The sequence below is a fragment of the Nyctereutes procyonoides genome, unplaced genomic scaffold, assembly GCF_905146905.1.
Source record: "Nyctereutes procyonoides isolate TBG_1078 unplaced genomic scaffold, NYPRO_anot_genome, whole genome shotgun sequence".
NCBI classification, from domain to species: Eukaryota; Metazoa; Chordata; class Mammalia; order Carnivora; family Canidae; genus Nyctereutes; species Nyctereutes procyonoides.
The window spans coordinates 26,107,159-26,133,043 of NW_026575142.1; the positions used below are offsets into that span (position 1 = coordinate 26,107,159).

Sequence of the window (25,885 nt, forward strand, 5' to 3'; positions counted from 1 at the left end):
TTCTTAAACTACTATTCTGTGCACAGCATTAGGTTAGATACTGTAGGAAAACAAAAAATTGAAAAGTATTAATGATGTTTTTTTTATCATATCAGAGAGATAAAAATTTATAGTATGGATAGTTAGGCAGTAACTAGGTATATGGTAATATGTTTTTACTAGCAATTCAGACTTTTACCAGATCTTTACATCACTGTGCCACCTCAGTGAATATTAACAAAATATTCCTATGTACTTGTTCATTTTCTTATTATTACTTGACATGCAAAAGATGTAACTAGTGTAATGCCAATAATGGGCATATCTTGACTTCATATTCTATTACCTATAAATTTGTTATTAACTATTAAGAAAAACTTAATTGTAAAATTAAAGCCATATGATACATAGGCAGGGTCAGCTAAAAATTCTGAACTAGCCTATATGTAACCTTTGATTCTTTTAATACCTTCAACATTTAATTATTAGATTGTAAAGAAAGAGAAACAGAGAGGATAAACAAAACTGCTGTGAATAATATTTAAAGAACTAATGAGGTTAAAAAATAAATTGCTTTTACCTTGTTAATTAAAAATCTATAATATCTGAAGTTATTTCAAGAACCTCCCCATATCCATCAAAGTAAGACAGTAATACAAACATTACTTTTATGTTATTCTATGTATACTACACTGATCTTACTTTTTGATTTAGTGTTACATCAATAAATTTTTACTAAAATAATCTAATTTACCTAGTTTTTCCTTTGTATAAATCTATAATTAGTGGGGCTCCTGGGTTACTCTTTTGGTTAAACATCTGCCTTTAGCTCAGGTCATGATCCCAGGGCTGGGACCAAGGCCCCATATCAGGTTCCCTGCTCAGCTGGGAGTTTGCTCTTTGTCTCCCTCTGCTCTTCCTCCCTGCTCATGCTCTCCCCACCCAAATAAATAAAAATCTTTTTAAGAAATCTATAATTAGTAAGAATATTCAGATTTATATAAATTACCTTACTTGTTATTACTCTCATTAATTTTAAAGGGTCATTACTATATCAATCATTGTTCATAAATATTTTTATAGGAAAATGTAAGAAAGAATAGTCTAGTGAATAAAAAAGGGCTTATTTCCCAGTATAATTCAAATATAATATGAGACAAATCTGCTTTCATTATTACTAAGCACTAGAAACAGGTTAGTTAAAGCAATGTGACAAAGTAGCTCAAAATCTCCTCTTTCATTTATAAAAACTTTAAGCTATACTAGTCACAAATTTATAGTCACTTTACTTATATTAACTGAATAATCAACTCTAGTAATCGTCAGAGTCTTTTATATGTCTCCCTCCAAGGATTAATAAACTATAAGACGTTGTTAAATACACAGTTATCACAGAATGACTGTGTCAGCACTTTAGGAGACAAAACCATAAAATAGAAGAGAGTAGTTCAGGTTTCAGAAGTCATCTAGTAAGCAGTTTGAAAGCAGAAAAAATATATAACCCCTCCCCACCCATGATTCAAGTTATGACTGTTTTATAAGCCTATATTTATATTAATCATTAGTGAAAAAAGGAAAATAAGCAGAATTACACATATAGATGGTTTTATTTAAGCAAACCCCTTATTCAGTTGAAGACGTTGTAAATACACTTATGTGGCCTACTTGTATATTATATTTATATAATGTACTTAATAATGTAATTTTAAAATTAAATAATCTAAAAACAAATATAAAATTATTTTCTATTAACTATCCAATAAAATGTTAATGTCATAAACAAAGTCAATTTTTGAAAGATTATTATCAACTTAATTTAGGTATATTAAAATCTTCAATTATCTGACTCAAGATTTATTAACAATTTAAAAAAAGAATTATTAATAATTTTAATTTAAGAGACATATAACAGTAACTATTCTACGTAGTATTTAGATACAGAATTATATAGACCTATGTAATACTTTGGAAGATTTTAAGAAAATACAATAACTGGGAGGTTTTTTTTTAATACATTATACCTATTAAATAAACTTTTTATTAAAATATAAAATGTAGGGGATCCCTGGGTGGCGCAGCGGTTTGGCGCCTGCCTTTGGCCCAGGGCGCGATCCTGGAGACCCGGGATCGAATCCCACGTCGGGCTCCCGGTGCATGGAGCCTGCTTCTCCCTCTGCCTGTGTCTCTGCCTCTCTCTCTCTCACTGTGTGCCTATCATAAATAAATAAAAATTAAAAAAAAATATTTAAAATATAAAATGTAAAAAAATAAAATAAAAAATATAAAATCTAAGGGTCTCTCTTCAGTCATGTGATTCATAATTTTTTGTTTGCTTAAACTTAGTTTTCATATTTTGAATGTAAAGGTAGTCCCTTTAAAAAAAATTACCTTGATTGTTCTACTCATATTTAGTGTTACCATCTATTACTTTTAATCCTTATATCTGTCTTCTATAAATACTTATATTATTAATCTTATTTATACTTGTATTCTTCCTACATCCTGAGGTAAATCTGTGTCTCTTAAATTATATTTATGTCTTTGAAATTTAATAAGTACAAGTTGCTGTCAAAAGAAATGTATTCTCCTAATGCACAGAACAAACACCTAAGAGACCCAGTAGTCATAAAAAGCAAAACAAGTAGGCATCTTTGCAACATGGTCTCTTAAAAATGTCTTGTTTTGCGTCTGATAAGTTGTAAAAGTTTACAGTAGCAGGTCATTTTACCACATTCATTGTTTGGTTTTTAAACTTCTGAGATTCTAAAATAGAATAAATTTATTTCATACATTTATTATTATGCTGTAGATTTCTGGAAATACTGTCATTTATGCCTTGAGAGTCCCTAAAGTAATCTTTTTATGTGAGTAAAAACTAGTTTTGAAATTTTCACCCTATGTATTTTTCACTGTTTAGGATAATCTAAATTTAATGCATTTGCTATCAAAAGGTATTTCAACTTTGAAATGAAATGTAAATGACTTCTTAACTAAAATATTAGTAATATTTTGATATAGAAAATTCCATTGCTATAATTACAATGATTAAAAAATATTTTATTATAAATGACTTATATTCTGAGAATTCATTTGCTTCAAGAATTTCTACATCTAGAAAACTGGAGGGGATGGAGGGATGAAGGCAAAAAAAATTAAGAGAAAGCACACTAATTGCTTGTCATTATTGATAGTCCACCTAGAATATAGTCAAGAGCTATATTTTATTCATTTGTAGGCAGTTTAAGTTATTACCCTGAAATTTAACCAATGTTAATACTGTAAAATATATTTTAACATTCCTTCCATATCATGATAGGTTTCATAATTCTTCTCTGGTATATCAGAAGTTTCTTGTGAATTGACCTTGCAAAACCAAAAAGTTCCATTGTAAAATTCTGATATTTGACATAGTAACAAACCATAATATAATAGAGGTGCTTGGATTGCTCAGTAGATTGGGCGTCCAACTCTTGGTTTCAGCTTTGGTCATTATCTCGGAGTCATGGGATTGAGCTCAGCATCGGCTCCACACTCAGCCCAGAGCCTATTCTCTCTCTTCTTTTGTCCCTCCCCTGCTCATGCATGTGAGCACATACACTCTCTCCATCTTTCTTATTAAAAACATAATATTATAGAAATTAAGTATAGGGTCAAGCATGGTAACTTAATTGGTCAAGAAAAGGCTTAGGTAAAAGATGGTAAATACTGCTCTTTCAAACTGTATACCAAGTCTAAAAGAGTTAGAATACGGGATCCCTGGGTGGTGCAGCGGTTTGGCGCCTGCCTTTGGCCCAGGGCGCGATCCTGGAGACCTGGGATCGAATCCCATGTCGGGCTCCCGGTACATGGAGCCTGCTTCTCCCTCTGCCTGTGTCTCTGCCTCTCTCTTTCTCCCTCTGTGACTATCATAAATAAATAAATAAATAAAAATTAAAAAAAAAAAAAGAGTTAGAATACTACACAAGTTTAAACATCGTCAAATTTGGCCTAAAAGAGCACTACCACATTAAACTTTAGTTTCTGGAAAAAATTATCAGATAATAAGTCTATTTAATTTTGATATGGGGGGACGCCTGGGTGGCTCAGTGGTTGAATATCTGCCTTCGGCTCAGGGCATGATCTCAGAGTCCTGGGATCGAGTCCCATGTCAGGCTCCACGCAGGGAGCCTGCTTCTCCCTCCACCTGTTTCTCTGCCTCTCTCTATGTCTCTCATGAGTAAATAAATAAAATTTTTAAAAAATAATAATTTTGATATGGGGATGGTATTTTCAGGCACATCAAATCATAATAGTCGCAATTAAAATGATTAAGAAATTAATAATGTTGGAGTAGATGTGAGAAATATGGCTTGGATATTTTTAAATTCCCAAATATAACTTGAATATTATTAATAAATGTATTAAACTCTGCTTTTGGCTACAAGGTTTGAGTGTAATTGAAAAGAGAAGACATCAGTTACGTTTGTCCACAGAATGAAATATAAAAAGTGAGAAAAAAATCGGCTATCGAATATGTTTAATGACTAGTTTACAGGTGTTAGCCTATCGATATTTATATGGAATATTGATATTTATATGGAATATTTATGTGGAAATAGCAAATTAATAAATGCTTAAATAATTTTTATATGCTACCCCAAATATCTCTGTTAAAGACATATGACAGCTGTTATAGTTGGTAATAAGAACATTGAGACCAGTGGAAGAGGAAAGTTGAACTGATTTAAGTTGATAGGAAGAAAGATAAAATCGTTTAAAACTTCCTTGAATAGGGATCCCTGGGTGGCGCAGCGGTTTAGCGCCTGCCTTTGGCCCAGGGCGCGATCCTGGAGACCCGGAATCGAATCCCACGTCAGGCTCCCGGTGCATGGAGCCTGCTTCTCCCTCTGCCTGTATCTCTGCCTCTCTCTATCTGTGTGACTGTCATAAATAAATAAAAATTTTTAAAAAAATTATATAAAAAAAAAAAACCTTCCTTGAATAGAACGCCTGGGTGGCTCAGTGGTTTAGTGCCTGCCTTTAGCCCAGGATGTGGTCCTAGAGTCCCGGGATCAAGTCCCACATCGGACTCCCTGCATGAAGCTTGCTTCTCCCTCTGCCTGTGTCTCTGCCTCTCTCTATCTCTGTGTCTCTTATGAATAAATAAATAAAATCTTAGAAAAAAAAAAACTTCCTTGAAGTGTTTGGCAAATTGTATTGCTGGGAATTGAATAGGTCCATAAAAAAAACAGGTGAATATGTGTATTCCTCTGACCTCTAGAAGCTTACACTAAAGTGGAAGAAATCAACTGTAGACAAATAATTGTCCCATAGTACAATAAATAAGTAATTAATAAATATTTTTAAAAATTGGTTTTGTTGCTTTTCTCCTTGTCTTTCTCCTCCTCTTTCTCCCCATCCTCATCTTTGTCCTTTTTCATCATCTTCATTATCCAAGCAATGACTCAAACTGATCACACTGTCTTCTCAACACAGGTGTATCACACAATGTGATTAGAACATGGGAAATGAACTGAGAATCATGAGATATGGGCCCAAAACTTGTGTAGGGCTAGATTGTGACTGTCTCTATATACCCTTTTAAATATTAGTTGATTGTTGAGGGGACCCAGAAGCTCTAGTTCTTTCAGAGTTGTCTTACAATTCATTGAAGTTCATTTAATCAATAACGAGTAAATTCAGCAAATTCACTACATTTAGAGATTTCATGTTTCCTTTTACATATCTCTAATGGAAGTATGTCTTAAAGTAATAAAGGTCCTATAAATTTCTAAAATTTCTTGGAAATCTCCATTTTGTCCTAAAAAGTGATGTCATTTTACTTTCCATGCCATACCAGAGCCATGCTTTTATTTTTTTTTTATTTTTTTTTTAATTTTTATTTATTTATGATAGTCACAGAGAAAGAGAGAGAGACAGAGACATAGGCAGAGGGAGAAGCAGGCTCCATGCACCGGGAGCCCGACGTGGGATTCGATCCCGGGTCTCCAGGATCGCGCCCTGGGCCAAAGGCAGGCGCCAAACCGCTGCGCCACCCAGGGATCCCAGAGCCATGCTTTTAATTGGAAAACATATTGCCTATCACTAGCTGAAAATGATATCCAAGAATATATGCCATATTTACCTCATGACATAAATGCAGTCTACTCATTGTCTGCATATTACTGCAGTGTTACGTACCCCCACATTGCCATCAATATGAAGCTGGCACAGTGAAGAGAGCATTAGTGTCACACATGCCCTCTCTTTTTGGAAAAGAAATGGTAACCATTTTCAACAGTTTCTAGTGAATTTATTTTTGCAATTATTATTATGAACATCGTTAAGAATTCTGGGTTAGGCCTATATGGTAGAAAAATTTATACCAGCTACTTTGAAATCTATAGAAGACATTGGTCTTTTCTGTTGGGGATTGTAACTCATTATTCTGATCAGTGACCAAAATGTTTTCTCTTTGGAAAAATTCTTAGAGCAACAGCCATGTGTTTATAAATTAAAAATCCAATTCTGGAAAAAAACAAGTTCTACCAATGATAATTTGAATTAAAAATCTATAATGCATTGTGCGAGTGTTGCATGTTAATTTTGTATATTTTATGTCATCAGACCCTCAGAAACTGCTTTTAGTTTATAACCAATAAGATTAATTATAGTACTTTTTTGTTGTCAGTAATCTTACAAGATAGCTTCTGAATCATTTTCCTCCCAAATGTCTGTATGAATCAATAACCCCAAAATTTAGAGACAGTATAAATATGAATAATGACTTGAGCATATCATCTAAAAAGGCTTTCATGACCTGGCCTCTGGCTCTTTCATAATATCAGCAATATTCAACCAGCAGCCTACACTCTACTCTTGAAACTACTAGTAATTTCTCAAATACATTGCACTTTCTCTACTCTGCCTGGAATATCCTCTCCCACTCTTGTGTCCCCTCTGTGGCATGCCTTCCCACAGCAGTCAATGTGCTTAGCCATGGTAATTGAAACAGAGATAGCTAGAATATGGGCAAAAATGCTAATATAGTACAGGAAGCAATAAATGCAATGTTAAAATTATAGATTAGAGCTATGAGAATTAAGAGAAATTGGTACTAGGATGGAGATGGTAGTGTTTATAGAGGATTAAGATCCACTAGATGGGAGTAATGATTTCCTGATTAGAGTGCACCAATGTGAGGAGGTTAGAAAACAAGATGATCATCAGAAATTGCAAATAGTTTGACTAAATATACATAGAATACAAAAATGGGAGACAAGATTGAAGCAAAAAAGAAAGTTTAGAATTCAGAAGAAATTATTTTATTTTAATAAAAATAAAGAAAATTGAAAGATTTTTTAATCAAGGAAGAGATATGACTAGCCTTACAAAAGTAAACCCATCATTAATGTGTCAAATGTGTGGTGTAATAGACTAGAACTGCCTGCCTAATGATTCCACTTTTATTTCTCATCTAAGAATCGTATTTGAGATATGGCAATAAAGTAATGACACTAATATTATCGTAGAGAATCTCTTGACTTCTTCCAACAGAATGTCATCCCCTACAACAGGGAGACAGGACGATTATTTCCATATTGCTGCCACTGAAAATATTTTTTTAATGCTTTTGGAATTGCCTTCAGAATCCATTTTACGTTCTCTTAGATGTTGTTTGAAGTGCTAAATATTTTGATTCTGTCACAGTTGCTATCTTAGAACTGCTTTTGCAAATTCAAGCATGTTGTTTCTACTTTCTTAATTTTTTTTTTAATTTACTTATGATAGTCACAGAGAGAGAGAGAGAGAGAGGCAGAGACACAGGCAGGGGGAGAAGCAGGCTCCATGCACCGGGAGCCCGACGTGGGATTCGATCCCGGGTCTCCAGGATCGCGCCCTGGGCCAAAGGCAGGCGCCAAACCGCTGCGCCACCCAGGGATCCCTGTTTCTACTTTCATACTGTAAATCCTCCCTTCAGGGAGCTACACAAAAATTTGTGTTAATACTAGCTAACTGTATTTTATAAATATTTAATTACCATATGCATTTTATATATCTGTTTTTATTAGTAAGTATTTTATTCTCATGCTGTAACCTAGGGAAGGTTACAATATGAATAAAATTTGAATAATGGAATAATCTCAATTGAATCTAATATTGACAATGAAAACACATATACACATAGTAATAAAATTATTTTGAAACTCGCAGGGTGAAAGTAAGTCATTGTTTCTACGTAGTTCCAAATCTATTCCTAAATCTCCTGAGAAAATTCTGTTCGTGGAAATAATAACCCTCTGATAACTTTTTAAATTTTTAACCAGAGGTTTTTCAAACACATACAATTATTAAAGAAACTGTTGGACTTGGTTTTCTTTTTAAGGAAAAAGAACGGTTGAAGCAAGAAAAACGTGATGAGAAAAGATTAAATAAAGAACGTAAACTAGAGCAACGAAGATTAGAATTAGAAATGGCAAAGGAACTAAAGAAGCCTAATGAAGATATGTGCTTAGCAGACCAAAAGGTAATTTATCATGAGAAACATTTCATTAATAAGTGTAATTTTTCCTGTATCTCACCTGATTCCTTTGCCAGAGTTGCCACTATGAAAGCCTTTTATTTTTAACTAGAGCAGTGGGTTTCCAAGTCAAGGTCAATCTGCCTTTCCTGACTAGCCACCAGTAAACCTTTTTAGAGCTCCTATGCCAATAATGGCACTTCCTAATATGTAAGTAGAGCATTCCAAACCTTTTTTTTTTTTTTTTAAGATTTTATTTACTTATTTATTTAAGATAGAGCGTGCACGCAAGCAGGGAGAGTCTGAGGAGCAGAGAGAAGCAGACTCCTCATTGGGCAGGGATCCCAATGCGGGGCTCGATCCCAGGACCCCGGGATCACGACCTGAGCCTAAGGCAGACATTTAACCAACTGAGCCACCCAGGTGCCCCATGTAAACATTTTTAAATTGAAGTAGAAATACTGAAAAAATCTACAAAGATGAATTAGAGAAGTGGATAGGATTTCTAAATGTTAACCCATTTAGGTACAGAAAGCTCTAACTCCTCACCACATGCCCATAGATAATTTAAATAAGTGAAGATTTATAATCTATAACCTCTTTCAATGCTTTGTAATTGTAGCTAACTTTTATTAAATATTTTTACTACATACCAGGCACTATGTCAAGTGCTCTAGATGAATTCTCTCATTTAATCCTCATCACAGTCCTGTGGAACTGGTATTTATGCCCATTTACAGATGGGGAAAACTGAGACACAAAGAGGTTAAGGAACTTGCCCAAGATTGCACTGCTCATAAGTGGCAACTTGGATTCAGTCTCTAGTTTGTTAAATTCCAGAGTCCACACTGTTTATCATCTTGAAGCCAAGAAGTATATCCAATGAAAGTACTTAATATGTGTTTTCTATTCCATCATGCTTCACAGACATGTAATGTGGCTAAAATATATAAAAGAAATTTGGAAGACCAATTAGTATTGATGTCTGGCATGATTTCATATACTTATGAGTAGAAATCTATTATGTTTGACTCTACCTAAGAAGATGACATTCCTAAAAAATTATATCGATACTGCATATTGTCTCTGTAATACTGTCTCAGTAATACATTATTATACTTGATTAGCAGCATCTATATTTACTGATAAGTTATATTCATCTAATATACAAATAATGATTTTCTCTTAATCTGTGTAAGCTCTCTTCTGAAGTACTTAAAGCAAACTTTTAATACTCCAGTGAGGATTTAACTATATTAATATTCTATTTATTTACTTAGCATAAATGCTTTAAAAAAGAAAGTATGCATACTAGTTTTAGTCGATTAGATGTTTAAAATTTCCTAAGCCCAGAATGGGTATATATGTTTGTTACTAACACATTTAATAAGTTTTATAGTGAATAAATATTTTTTAATACTAAATGAGCATTATCTCCTTGCATCTTTTATTTGTATTTAAATCTATATGCATTTTATCAAATATGTGTTCATTTTGTTAGCTTTGTTATATGCATTTCTAGAATACTATGGACTTGTATGTGTATGATAGGGTTCAGGAAAAGTCTCTGAATTAAATTAAAACCATTTAATTGGTTGTCAAATGGAACGTAAAAGATTTGTATGGTGTCCGCTATTATCCATATTTCTGTGTTTCCATTCAATATTAGTAGAAGTATTTGATTCATTATTTCAGTAAATGAAGGGAAGGGGACCATTTTTGAACAAGACAAATTCAGAGAAATAGAAGTATTGACGTCATATTTTTTCCACTTAAAAGTTAAGATACACTTATTAAATATCATTCATATACAAAAATGTTTTAAATTTAGATTACATATTTAATTTTTAAAATGCTTATGACAACTAGTACTATAGTCATTAAAATGTTAAAATGTAAACATATTGGAGAAGGAGCAAAGGAGATAGCTTTTCACTTTTAATATTGAAATTCAGTGTTAATGTTTCACTACATTTAGGAACCCTAGACTGTTACAGTATAACTGGGTTCTTGATAGGGTCATGGGTTCTGATTATGTGAACCACTTATTTATTCATATTCATTAGCCAAAAAGGCTACCACGCCCAACTGTACAGCCCACAGATACAAACTGTTAGTTTCTGAGCTCCCAAAGTAGTGTGAAATGTAATATAAGGGATCCCTGGGTGGCGCAGCGGTTTAGCGCCTGCCTTTGGCCCAGGGCACGATCCTGGAGACCCGGGATCGAATCCCACGTCAGGCTCCCGGTGCATGGAGCCTGCTTCTCCCTCTGCCTATGTCTTTGCCTCTCTCTCTCTCTCTCTGTGTGACTATCAGGAAGGAAGGAAGGAAGGAAGGAAGGAAGGAAGGAAGGAAGGAAGGGAGGGAGGGAGGGAGGGAGGGAGGGAGGGAGGGAGGGAGGGAGGAAGGAAGGAAGGAAGGAAGGAAGGAAGGAAGGAAGGAAATAAATATAAAATCAGTCTCCACCAGTAGAAGAAATCAGTACTCTACTAAGTATGTTCACCGGAAGATACTTTTGAAATGTTTCTTATGTTACCTAATTTTTGCTCCAGCTGTATAAACCAATGTTTATCAATATGTTAGTTAAAATTAGTGGGGTTTTTTTTGCAAAAAATCTAAGTTCATGTTGGGTTCAACCAAAATGTATTGTTGGTTACTTGCACTCAAGAGCCTGTCTGTACTTAATATCAAGGTATTGTAGAAATGCCCTGAGCAAATTTATACTCCAGAGAGAAAATCACTGGTATCATGCACGAAAAAAGAAAGATAGCAACTTATTTTACTTCAGAAGATATGAAATCATGGCTTTAAATTTATTTATTTATTATTTTAATTTATTTTCAGCCTTTGCCAGAGTTGCCTCGTATTCCAGGACTTGTTCTCTCTGGAAGTACATTTTCAGACTGTCTCATGGTGGTGCAGTTCTTACGAAACTTTGGTAAAGTTTTGGGCTTTGATGTGAATATTGATGTTCCAAACCTGAGTGTTCTTCAAGAGGGATTGCTAAATATAGGGGACAGCATGGGTGAAGTACAAGACTTGCTTGTGAGGCTCCTCTCAGCTGCTGTATGTGATCCAGGTCTAATTACAGGATACAAGGTAAAAAAAAAAATATATATATATATATGTATAATTTTTTTTAATTTCTACTATCAGTGCATTGTTAGCTGGTTTTAGCGTATTAGCAGAAGACTGCATAGACTGATCCATTTTTTTTCTACGCGTCTCACAAAGTTAAATATAGATTTGCTTCAGGGTAAATTGATACATACCTAGAAAAACCTGGTTCATAAAGCCTAAGGAATATAGATCATTCCCAAATTGCTCCTTTTTTCCTCTATCTGTCAGCAAAAACCAAGTTGAGTTAAGGAAATAAACATGTGATATTAGACAAAACAATTCATAATTCATAAAGCAGTTAGAACTCACGTGTACCTTCTGAAATTATACTGTGTTGTCTCTAAATCACTATGAATAACTGAGGCTAATCAAAGAACTTATAGACCAGCACATTAAGACTCTGTACTGTTCAGTGGATACCCAATAAGTTCAAATTTATCTTAATTTCAACTAAGATACACATTTTGGTCAGCTTTGCTATAGGCAATATTGTAGAGTGAGGGGCTTCCAGATGCATTTGTTACTTTCTCTTCCATCTCCCTATTCATTCAGTGTATCAGGCAGTAGAACCCATGACACCAGAGAGCCAGAACACAATAGTGAGAGCCTGAATACCACTATTGATAGAACATCTAGATAAAGCCTGGAAAAGGTTAGGATGGTTCCTATAGTCAAAGAAGTTGTAAAGACTATTTATACCCATGAGTTTACATACTATTCTCCCTCTCTACCTTTTAACCAAGGGTTTAGAGAAGGATTAGAAGGATTACAAGTACTTAAATACTTGGCTATTATCTGTTGTATACTTTTCATCTCCGCTCCATCAAAAAATGTGAATTAAGTCCTTGTCAGTAATATCTAGGTCATATGTAATACCCATATTTTAAAATCTTATTGTGAACAGTTATAATCACCATGGTAAAAATGTCAAACTTTTATAGGCCAAAACAGCTCTTGGAGAACATTTGCTGAATGTTGGTGTGAATCGAGACAATGTTTCCGAGATTTTGCAGATTTTTATGGAAGCCCATTGTGGACAAACCGAGCTTACTGAAAGCCTGAAAACCAAAGCTTTTCAGGCTCATACTCCAGCCCAGAAAGCTTCAGTTTTGGCTTTCCTGATCAATGAACTAGCATGCAGTAAGAGTGTGGTGAGGTAAGCATATACCAGACTCCTCTGGTGACTGTTTCCTGTTTTAAATTTGTCTAATCACAAAATAATACAAATTTGTGATAGAAAATTTTGGAGTAACAGACTAACACAAAAAAAATCTATTTGATCTCACCATTCAGAGGTGACTACTGCTAATATTTTTGTGTATTTCTTTGCAGTCTATTGAAACAAAAATTTGGATCATACAATATAGTCTTTGTAACTTGTTTTGTTTATACAATGATTTTGTTATTTATACACTGAATGTAAAAATGCTATTTTTTTGCTATAGTGCCACAAATGAAAGAATCCAGAATTTTTCTTTGACATCTTTCAATGACATGACTTACCTGATTTTCCTTAGTAGCCATTCCTAGAGTTATCCAGCTGTTTTTTATTTTATTATGTGCTAATGCAATCTAAATATTTTTAGTTAATTTAATTTATTAATTTGTACTTTTTCAAAAGTAGTTAATCTCATTTAAGAGTCAAAGTAAGTTTTCCAGTTTAGTATTTCAAGATTTGTTGAGCAAATCCACATTCATCTTATTCTTCCTATTTATTATTTTACAGATTTTAAATACATTACTTTTAGTCCTTTACCTTTGTAGGAAAAGGATCAATCCAAATATTTTGGATCTGTGCATTTCTACCATTACTGGATATTTTAAGTTTTCTATGTATCTATAAGGATATGATAATATATTAAAATAATCTTCAATTGTTTTTGCTATTCATAGGCAATCATTATTTTTACTTACCAGAAACTGTATCAGTTTGTTTATTACCAAATTAATGTATTTCATAATGGATTAACTTATGTCTTTTCATTTTTGCATTGACAGTGAAATTGATAAGAACATTGATTATATGTCAAACTTGAGGAGAGATAAATGGGTAGTAGAAGGTAAACTTCGCAAGTAAGTCCTGTTTTATTAGAATTAGTTTACTATTTTTCCTTTTTACAAGTTCCCCTGTAAAACATACAAATTGCAAAGATAGAATTTCAACTTTATTTTGTCTTAGAATTAGAAAAGGTAAAGCTTAATAAAGATGAGATATGAAATTAATGAAACTCAGGGTCAGAATTTGCAGTGGACAAAAGATATAATGAGATTCATTGAGCTCATATTCTTAAAACTTAGAAGACAGTCCATTTGTCTTCTTTATTTCAAAGAAGTCAATCACATTTTCTAAGATTGTTGTTGCTATCAGTTTACTTTTGTCATAAACAGGATCTGTTTGGAACTACCACTTTTTTTTAATTGCTTTCTAATTAAAGTTTGCTTTACAGAAGGTCTAACATATCCAAATGTATTCAGCATTAAAACTTAATTAGCTTCCTGCCAGGAAATACAATGCTGAAATTATTCAACTTGTATGTTAAGAGGATAGCTTATTTGTGGTAATTTGAATTGAAATTTATTCAGTCTGATAGCATGAGATCAGGAAGTATCACTTGGCCATTGCTAGAGTTGTCTTTTCAGCCTTCTAAGTTTTATTTTTTTTAAATGTGTTCTAATTCCAAAGAGATATCCTGAATAATTCTTAAAAGTTAATATATTCTGTAATTTCTGGAAACATGTTTGTTAAATTTCCTTAATTCTAATTTTTATTGACATTGATTTATTCCTTACTAACAAAAATATGGTAAGATATTTTTGCTTAAAACTCATGTTGTGCTCTTTGGGTGGGTGGCTCAGTCAGTTAAGCATCCAGCTCTTGATTTCAGATCAGGTCATGATCTGAGGGTCATGAAATCAAGACCCAGGTTGGCCTATGTGCTGGGAATGGAGCCTGCTTGAGATTTTCTCTTTCTCTCTCTCCCTCTGCCCACCTCCCCCCTATCATGCGCACACTCTCGATCTCTCTGTCTCTTAAAAAACAAAACAAAACAAGGAGTACCTGGATGGCTCAGGTGGTTAACCATCTGCCTTCAGCTCAGGTCATGATTCCAGGGTCTTGGGATCGAATTCCCCCTCCCCCTTGGCTCATTCTCATTCTCTCTCTCTCTCTCTCTCTCTCTCAAATAAAATCTTTTTAAAAACTGTTACACTCTTTAAAAAGTACAGAGGGAAGACTTTACCATATCATCATTTTTTTTTTCATATTTAAAGACTCAGAATCATTCATGCTAAGAAAACAGGCAAAAGAGACACTTCAGGTGGCATTGATCTGGGAGAGGAACAGCATCCACTGGGCACACCTACACCAGGACGCAAACGAAGAAGGAAGGGAGGAGACAGTGATTTTGATGATGATGATGATGATGATAGTGATGACCAAGCTGATGAAGATGATGAGGATGAAGAAGATAAAGAAGACAAAAAAGGAAGGAAGACTGATATTTGTGAAGATGAGGTAATCAAATTTAGGTTGATTTTAAACTTAGCTAAGACTGTATAACATATTGAAAAATCACAAAATCTGGAGTCAAATGGATTTGTGTTTAAATTCCATTTTGACAATCATTTGCCTCAGTTTCTTCATATGAAAACTCATTGTCATAATATTCACCTCATAAAGTTTTTGTGATAATTAGGTAGATATTGAATACAGTGCCTACACATGGAAGTGCTTGTATTGAGTAAAAAAGTGAAGGTTTTACATAATGACTTGAGCATTCTCCAGAGAACTATTCAGATTCTTATTTTCAGGTATTCTCTTTTATTCTAGTAACATAATATCTTACATTTGTACAATCCTTTGTGCCTTAAAAGGTTTAGTGAGATTGGTATATTTCTTAAATAGTAATTTATTATGTGCCTAGCTTTGGGCACTTTTGATCAAAAATAAATAAGACTCTGAAAGTCTCTTCTCAATTTACACTCTCACTGAGGAATATTCACAATAAATATTTAAGAGCTCACAAGGTTTTTTGCTGAAAAAGAAATAGTCAAGGAGGTAGGAGATTTCTTTAGTGGTCAGGGATCCCCCAAATCCCCTCCAGAGTCAGTGACTTAGTAGGAGACTTAACAGAACTCATAATCTAATCATACTGTGCCTATGAATTTTTAGAGCAAAAGGAAACAAAGCACAACCAGAAAATGCCTATGGGCCGAAAACCAGAGGAAACCAGGCTCAACATTCTAAAGAGTCTTTTCCTAGGGAAGTGAAACAGAATGGGTTTATTTCTTCCAGCAATAAATTGTGTGACATGTGTAAAATGTAAAATTAGATACTTAGTGCCCAGAGTTTTTACTGGGAGCTGGTCACATGAGCACCTCCTACATACCATGTGCCAAAATTTCAGACTCCCAGAAGAAAAGTATGAACCACATTGTTAGCACAGTTTAGTGAGCCACTCTTACAAGAATGAAGGAAACCCTTCAAAATCCAAGTTCTCAGACACCAAGGGCCAACGTTGTGAGCAGGCCTTTCAAAGTATAGCAGTCAGACCTTCAGTGTTTAACTCTTTTCTACTCATGTAGTAATCAAAATCAAGAAGATCAAACCTTTCAAAAAGGAGACAGTGATAAACAGTATTAAGGCAGCAGGAATCTAAAGTGATAAAGATGGAAAGTGTTCACTGAATTTGGCAACATAGACTCATTCATTGGTAACCAGTGCCAACACAGTTTCATTAGGGGGTTGGGAGTGGAATCCAGGCTATGAATGAGAAAAACAGAAAGTGAGAAAGTGAAAATGACTGCTTTAAGCATTGTGCCTCAGAAGAAAGGATATAGTTCCTCGAGGTTGGCAAAAACCAAGAACTTTTCAGATGTGAAAGACATGAGATGATTTTTGGTTGAAAGGACTAAATAAAATAAGAGAGAGGGTTGAAGATTAAAGAGATGAAAAGCATAATTAATGGTATTAGGTCCATAAAGATTTTGGAGGGGATTCAATCAAAGTAGAAGGGCCAGCTTTGAAGAGTAGGCTACAGGGAAGAAGGCAAGGTCATTGAGGGGTGTGTGGGGAGTGTGTGTGTGCGTGTGTGTATATGTGTGTATTTAAGGGAAGCTACCATAAACCACAGAAATAGACATATATAAAAGGGAGATGAAGGTTGAAGTTCACTTTTTTACCAGAAAAGAATGCTAGAAGTACTGATTAGCCTGCAGAATGGTACTCAAAACACAATATACTGTCAATCATTCCTTCTGCCCTCCATGCTAATGAAATGTAGAATTCTTTTCCTTTCCTGCATCAACTAAGTACTGCTGGAGAAATAAGGATAGAACACTTAAAGGGATGAATTTATTGATGGAATGTATGAAAATAATATCTAATCAAGACCAATGATGAATTACTGAATCAAAATTTTGACTGAATCTGGATAATGTAGAGGAACTTACAAGATCTTGTGCTATACAATTCTCTTAAGTGAAATTAGCATACATGCAAAATGTTTTCATAAATTCTTCCCCATGTTATATTTTAAACCAAAATTATAAAAATCACCAGAAGGAGCTTTACTTCTTTTGAGTACCAATCTGAAAAAGAGACATTGAGGTTCCTTACAGAAATTAATTATTTCATAATGTACTGTTGAAACCAACTGATCATATGTTTTCATGCTGCAATAAATAGTGTGAAGGGTATATATTTTGGATATCAGAATTGTAACTACTCAAACAAAAGATACCATTTAAAACCAATCTGCTTCATTTGGAAAGTAGAGCTATCTCCATAGCAGGAATTAAACCTTTCTGACCAATATTAATCAAAGCTTTTCATAGAATTAGCATCACTCTTCAGCACTTGATGTTATAATTTGTTTTGAAGTGTTAACTCTCATAAATTTTAAAACTCTGTATTAGGTTTTCAGTATATTCTACTGGGACTTACCCCACTAACTTAGTTTATTTACAGAAATTATTTGTTTCACCTGACTTGTTTTTTCACTTGGAAAATTAACAAACTATACATTTTTTTCTTTAAGGGAGATTAAAAATCATTATTAATTATTTAAAAATCATGATTAATGTTTCTTAGACTAGATATATTATTTAAAGTGGTACTTTATTTTTTTATGAGTGTTGAACTATAGAGTTAATTAGATTGTAGAGTTCATTGATCAAAATCCTGGCAAATGTATAGCTTGTTATTAGTGTGAGAAAACAGTTTAAAAGCTTTCAAAATAATAAATATTTTAGGACCTAGAATGCAAATTAGCATTTCCTTTAAATGATTTGAGAGCTATTCTTCACAATGAAGAACTGACAGCCACTTCTCAATTTCCTATTAAATAAAATTTTAACTATATAATGAATCTGACTGGTAAGATAGGCACATTATTCCTCCAAAAATAGATTTGGCCTCTTGATTAAAGGATAGGTCATGTCTGTAGTTACACTCCTTAAAGAATTAATTGCAGAGACCCACATGATCTCTTTCAGTTAGGAAATACTGCCCTTGACTAAGTCATAGCCCTTTGTCCCAAACATGGTCTCCTCTTCTCATTTTTCATTCCCTGAACACGTGGAATCTAATAGTTAGATTTGTTTTGAAACTTTTGTGAGCTTTAACCCCACAATTCGGCATGTAAAGTTATATGGACAATTACACTCTAGCATATAGAGACATATAATGGCCCTCTCTTTTCGATGAGAAACTATGGAGAATCATGGCAGGGATTCTATGTTCTTAATTTTGTTGTTTTCTCTCTGGTCTTTTGGGTTCCTTCATATCTCTTAAAATTATAATGACTATTAGCCAAAGCTCCTTTAAATAAAACTTTGACATTTTACTTCTTTTCCATCATAGGAAAAGTCTTCGAAATGGCAGTTAATTTGGCTGATACATAGCTATTTCAATGTCTTATTTCAAATATTTGTTGATTAAATTGCATTTTACATAAGCAAATTATCAAACATTTATCCTTTGGTCAAAAGATCAGTTTAGAATCCTATCGATACATAAATATCTATTTGAGAATCAAGATTTAGATTGTAGGTTTCTTTTAATCCCAAATAGAAATCATATTACTATTAACACAAATAATATGCCTAAATGCTTTTGTAATTTGGTTCACTAAATTTGAATAAGGCATGGATAAAAGATAGAGATTTTCCTTTCACTTCCTATTATTGGGGTGATAACCATACCCGTGTAGAAATATCTATTCATGAGTGTTTGGTTGCAATGTACTTTGTAGAAATGCTTATAGAAAGTGAACATCAAAAATAAGTTTCTGGTTTTTTTAATCCTAAACTGTACCTTCATCTTCTCATTAAAGTACAATTTTCAGAAAGAAGAAAACTAATCTTATTTGTGTATTAAATGCCAGGAAATATGCTAGTTGCTTTCAGATCTGTTCTTACTTAGTTCTCACAAAAATCCCATGTTACAGATAATGTTATCACCAATTTACAGATAACAAAACAGTCTTAGAAGAGTTAAGTGATTTGCCTATGTGAAAGTAGTGCAGCTGAGATTCAAAGAAGCACATATACCTTCTATTACTTCATGCTTTCTCTCTCAAACATGTAATTCGGGGCTGGTTTTCATATATTTTCTAGAATGAAAAAATTCATATAGTCCTATATGTACTTTCCATTTTTGAAATTAGTACTGTATACAGTAGAGATTATTGTTCTTCTAAAAACTCAATGTGTTCAAAATGTAGTTTAACCTTCTTTGCTCTAAAAATGATTCTTTTGATTAATGGTACCAATACTTTTGCAGTTCTCAGATTTAAAGCCTTAACATCATTATTTACTCTTTTCTTCACTCCCTCACCCTTTCCTATCTCAGATCCTGGACTTGTCAGGACTTAGCAGTTCTAATTATGTAATATCTCTTTATATCCACTTGCTTTTCTTATATCTATTTCTTTGACACCAATGAGGCCCACATTCTCCTTCCCTCTTGAATCATTGCAGGAATCTACTAACAAGATTTACTAATTCTAGTCCTTTCCCTGCTCCAGAACATCTTACAACTGTTATCAGATTAATCTTTGTAATGCATAGTTATGATGTTTAACCTCCCTCAAAGGATATTATTTACTGTCCATTACAACTTAGCCCTAAACTCCTTATCTCATCTCCCACTTTATCTCTTGATGTACCTACCTTTCAGGTCATTGTACGGCAAACTCTTTCTGAAATGCCCTGCCCTCTTTTCTCTGATTGATCAATTCCTAACCATTCTTCGATAGCTGATTAAAACACAACTTCTTAAAACAAAAACAACAACAGCAACAAAACACACAACTTCTTCCATATAGCCTTTCTTGGTATAGATTCCCACCAGAATAAATCTCACCTTCCCCCAAACTCCATGACTCTTAACCTCTATCTTGAGATTCTTATAGCTTCCTACTATTTGTTGGTTTTATTTTTTAGTATTAATGTTTTGTCTCCCTACCAGATTATTTTATTTATAAAGAGCAACAACTGAGTCTTACTTATTTCCATAGTACCGATCCTAGTACTTTACATATAGGAGACTTTCATTAAATATTTGCTGATTGATTAAAAAAAATAAATCTTAAAAACAGGTTAAATGATACTGTATTTTATTATATATAGGATGAAGGTGACCAAGCAGCAAGTGTTGAAGAGCTAGAAAAACAGATTGAAAAACTGAGTAAAGTAAGCACTTTTCAGATTACAGTTAACATCTTTTTTGCAGTGTTTTAAAGATCCACCTTATATGGAATTAGTTCTTCTGGCTGCTAAATAAAAACAAGCTTTTTTATAAGTAATTAAAATGAGGAGCTCTAGAAACATTCTCACATTAAACCTTAAAAGTTTAATGCCAAGGTTAAAAGCCTGAACTTAAACTGAAACTCTATTCTTCAGCTCTTCATTTAAATACAGAATATTGGTGAATGCATGGTTTTATTTCTTGGAAGTAATTACTTTTAAAATTTAATCAAATATCATGGTAATAGTTTCAGCATCTTATGTTTTATTTTACATTACTATATTAATGTATTTTATTTGCATTGGATTTATAAACTATGTATTTGTGTACTTCTCATTTAAAATACTCAATTTAGAATTGAATTTCAGTAGCGTTAATGAAGTTTTAAATGAACATTTATAAAAAAGATGAATTTTTGTATTATGAGATTAATATTATGAGATACCTATATATTGTAAAATTCATCCCAAATTTATCCCAAAATTTAGCCATATGTTGTCTAGGTTTACAGAATGAGTATAAAAATGAGCAAATACAGAAATGGTCAATTATATATATGTGAGTATTATTTGTCATAAATCCATAGAATTGAGCCAGTTTGTTCTGGCCAGTAAAATACTTGATCACATTGTTTATGATCAAGCATAAGATGAGCTTGACTATAAGATAACTGATAAAACAGAACAGCTTTTTAATCCATGGTAACAAAAATATTCTAATTACTTTCAAAATAATTTCTAACTTTATAAATGGTACTAAAATTGAAGTCAGGCATGTAATAATATTTACCTCCTTTGCTATCTGTTCCCAGTAGTGAAATCTATCTGCTTACTAAAGGCATAATAAGTGTGAAGTCACTTATATATTAATTTTTAAAGCACTTGACACCCATAGCTTAATTATATGCATCATTTTTTAACAGCAACAGAGTCAGTACAGAAGGAAGCTCTTTGACGCTTCTCACTCTTTGCGTTCGATGATGTTTGGCCAGGATCGTTACAGACGCCGGTACTGGATTCTTCCCCAATGTGGGGGGATTTTTGTAGAAGGCATGGAGAGTGGTGAAGGTAGGAACTATTAATCTGTTACAAAATAATATAAGAAACCACATTTTTAAAAAGCCTGTTGCTCTTTCAAAATATTTTGTGCTTCCAGTATCAAATTTGCTTTATGGGTAAACATTGTAAAACCTTGCTTCCCATTTCTTTTGAACTCATAATGCCTCTTTCACTGATAAATATTCCTTCCCTGTTCATGATTTCTCTTCTGCCGCTCTTTCTGACATCAAACATAAACTATTCTTCCCCTATTTAGTGGACAAGGATCTTCACCTGTAGTATTATCCCTTAGGGTTGCTTCTCCATTTTTTTCTCCCTTCTCATTGTCAAATTTTTAACATGTGGTTTATTCTTTAATCTTTGCAACAACCATCTATCCTAACAGTGTCCCTAGAGATCACTTGCTTGAACTAAGATCCTTTTCATAATCCTCATTCACCTTAAAATCTTGTTCATGTTTGAAATTTATGATCACTTTCCTTCTCTATTAAACTTTGCTCCTTTTTGAGTTTTGTGTTACCACACAGTCCTTGACGTTTTACCTTTATACTATTCTCTTGCTGCCTCCACTTGTGTTACATTAACTAACTCAGTACACAGTGCATTTATGTGCTGGATAAACCTTGAATTGAGCTTCTTAGAACCATATATTTGTATGTTTCCAAATGTTTAAAATCTGATGGGACTAAGAGTATTATATCAGTGCTTATAAGTTTAAGGATGTAGATATAGCTCCATGGTAATGCATGTAGGCAAAAACTTCTCTCAACACATTTTTTTTGAATACCCACTTTATGCCAGGCATTTTTAGGCACTACAAGAAGTTCAGAGATATATAAAACATAATCCGTGCCTAGTAGTAGTTTAACAGTCCAAAGGAAAGAGGAGATTGATTGATCACATAGATGTCCAGACCCAAATTTTTATCAAGTAGTTGTTTTTAGCAATGGAACCACCCTTTTTTAAAATAAAAATATTTGCAGGAGGGCAGTTAATAATGCATGTAAAGTATTTAGAGTAGTGTCTGGCATGTAAGCATTGTTGGCATATAGTAAACAGTGTTTTACATAATAATATATTTCCTATGACTTCAAATTAGGTGAAGTAAGAGTATAAAATCATGTATTGGAATGATACATGAAAGTCATGCTCTGCCTTTCCAGGGCAAAGTTGCTAATGGAGCCAGAGACAGTACGTGGAAGCTTCAGCTGCATTTTATTTCTTTTCAAAAATTGAGGTTGATGGGCCTGTATGTTGATTGAACAGAATAGTGTGGTGGGTTCCTTTTTTAACTGTTTGCTTAAAATATTTTTACTTTAAAATATTTTATTTTAGCATGGAAAAATAGTAATAAGTGGGACTACATTAGTCTAAAAAGTTTTTGCATAGCAAAGGAAACCATCGGCAAAATGAAAAAGCAATCTACTGAGTGGGAAAAAATATTTATAAATCTTATATTTGATAAGGGATTAATAACCAAAATACGTAGAGAACTCATGTGACTCAAAGCAGAAAAACGATCTAATTAAAAAATGGGCAGATCTGAATGGACATCTTTTCAAAGAAAACATATACATGGCCAACAGGCACATGAAAAGGTACTCAACATCACTAATCATCAGAAAAATGCAAATCAAAACCACAATGAGATCTCACCTCACACCTGTTAGAATGGCTAGGATCAAGAAGACAAGAAACAACAAATGTTGGTGACAATATGAAGAAAAGGGAACCCTTGTACACTGTTGGTAGAGATGTAAATTGGTGTAGCCTGTGGAAAAAGAGTATGAGGGCTCCTCAAAAGATTAAAAATAGAACTATCATATGATCCGGCAATTCTGCTTCTGGAAATACTCCTGTGTTCACTGCATCATTATTCACAAGAGCCAAGATACGGAAACAACTTATATGTCCATCAGTGAATGAATGGATGAAGACAATGTGGTCTGTGTGCGCACACACACGCACCATAGGGAATGTTACTCACCCATAAAAAGAATGGAATCTTGCTATTTGCCACAACATGGATGGCCCGCGAGAATAATATGCTAAGTGAAGTCAGGTAGAAAAAGACAAATACCATATGATCTCTCTTATATATGTAATCTAAAAAAATAATAAGAAGAAAAGAAAACCAAGCTCATAGATATAACAAATTGGTGGTTGCCAGGGTGCATGTGTGAGTGGAGGGGGTCATAGAAGAAATGGGTTAAATGGGTTAACTGTTTTTTTTTTTTTTTTGGCTTTTAGTTTAAATAAATTGTTTAAATTTTTTAAATCTTATGCAGAACCCCAATAACTAACAAAAACAGAATTATGGATGGTGTGTTTGGGGAACTCCTAGACTTTCCAAATAGACCTATATCCAAATATATTTGCTTTCCAATAATCCAGGGGTAGTCCCAAAGGCAACTCTAGGAAAAGTTAGAACTTTGCAAATCAGAATGAGGCCAGAGGTAGTCAAAGGTATAAAAACAAAGTCCCTATAACAGAGAAATGTTATATAGCCTACTTTAATATTTTATCATAGTTTTTGGCATATATGGCCATCTCTACCACTAGACTATGAGCTCTTGAAGGCAGCGACTAATGTAGGTTGGGGAACTACACTGAAATAATCTGGGAGTAAGTACACATTGGACTGGGAAAAAAAGAAGGGGATGGGGAAATCAATTGTGGGATCATTCTAGTAGCCTAGATAAAAAGTAGTAGGAAGGCCCTAAGCTCAGGTGCAAACAAGGAACATGGGAGGACTGTGATATATTAAAGGTTGAATTCCTAGGAGAAATTATTGAATATGATATAAGTGGAATCAGAGAGAAATTTGATGAATTAATCCTCAGTGGAAAATTGTGATTTCTTAAAAGCTCTATCAGAGAGGCCAAGAGGAAGAACTTGTTTAGAATGATGGTTTTAGTATAGAAATCTATATTTTATTTAAGTATAATTCACATAGTGTTATTAGTTTCAGGTGTACAATATAATGATTCAATAATTCTATACTCAGGGCTCATCAAGATAAGTGTACTCTTTTTCTTTAATATTATTTATTTATTTGAGAGAAAGAGAACACAAACAGGGGGAGGGGCAGAGGGAGAAGCAGACTCCCTGCTAAGCATGGGGCTTGACCTGGGGCTCATTCTCAGGATCCTGAGATCATGACCTGAGCTGAAATCAGGCATTTAACCAACTAAGCTACCCAAGTGCCCCAAGATAAGTATACTGTTAATCCTCTTTTTTCATTCATACCCCAACCCACCTCCACTCTGCTACCACCAGTTTGTTTTCTGTATTTAAGAGTCTGGGAGATTTTTTTGTCTCTTTTTGTCTTTGTTCATTTGTTTAGATTCTTAAATTCCACACATGAGTGAAATCCTATGGTATTTGTCTTTTTTTCACTGACTTATTTCACCTAGCATTATACCTTCTAGGTGTATCTACATTGTTACAAATGGCAGGATTTCTTTTTTATGGCTGAGCAATATTCCAGCATGTGTGTTACACCATACATGAAAATAAATTCAAAATGAATTAAGGACCTAAATGTAAGACAGAAAACCATTAAACTCCTAGAGGAGAGTACAGGTAGTAACCTCTTTGACATCAGCCATAGCAGCTTCTTACTAGATATGTCTCCTGAAGCAAGGGAAACAAAAGCAAAAATAAACTATAGGACTTTATCAAAATAAAAAGCTTCTGCACAACAAAGGGAACAATCAACAAAACTAAAAGGCAACCTATGGAATTAGAGAAGATATTTACAAATGACATACCTGATAAAAGATTAGTATCCAAAATACATAAAGAACTTATAAAATTCAATACTCAAAAAAACATAATCCAATTTTTAAAATGGGCAGAAGACATAAGTGGATATTTTTTCAAAAAGGATATAGAGATGGCAAACAGACACATGAAAAGATACTCAACATCACTCATCATCAGAAAAATACTGCCATGAAATATCACCTCACACCTGTCAGAATGGGTAAAATTAACAACCCAAGAAATAGTACGTGTTGGCAAGGATGTGGAGAAAGGGGAACCCTCTAACACTGTTGGTGGGAATGCAAACTGGTGCAGCCATGTAGAAAACAGTATGGTGTTTCCTCAGAAAATAGAACTGCCCACTAGTCCAGCAAGTGCACTACAGGTATTTACCCAGAGAACACAGAAATACAGACTCAAAGGGGTACATGCATCCCAGTGTTTATAGCAGGGTTATTTACAATACCCAAATTATGGAAAGAGCCTAAATGTCCATCAACTGGTGAATGGATAAAGAAGTAATGTGTACACACACATTGGAATATTACTCAGCCATAAAAAGGAATAGAGTTTTGCTATTTGCAGTGACATGGATAGAGCTAGAGAGTAGTCTGAAGTTAATCTCTTTTCAACACTGCTGAAATCAGTTCTTTATTAATACGTACATAGATTACTACTGCTGTCCCCAACTCTCTATATACTTCCTTCCTT

The 25,885-nt window shown here is 33.7% G+C and overlaps 1 protein-coding gene across 19 annotated transcripts in view; it reads left to right on the forward strand.

Annotated features, from left to right (window-relative positions):
- Positions 1-25,885, forward strand: part of BAZ2B (bromodomain adjacent to zinc finger domain 2B) — a 296,342-nt gene that overhangs the window by 236,466 nt on the left and 33,991 nt on the right. For all 19 annotated transcript variants that reach the window (XM_055307809.1, XM_055307825.1, XM_055307810.1 and 16 more), the window contains 7 exons: positions 8,345-8,485; positions 11,324-11,578; positions 12,541-12,755; positions 13,598-13,672; positions 14,870-15,113; positions 20,231-20,293; positions 21,271-21,415. In XM_055307809.1, the coding sequence (XP_055163784.1) occupies positions 8,345-8,485; positions 11,324-11,578; positions 12,541-12,755; positions 13,598-13,672; positions 14,870-15,113; positions 20,231-20,293; positions 21,271-21,415 (1,138 nt within the window). The remainder of the gene's footprint in view (positions 1-8,344; positions 8,486-11,323; positions 11,579-12,540; positions 12,756-13,597; positions 13,673-14,869; positions 15,114-20,230; positions 20,294-21,270; positions 21,416-25,885) is intronic.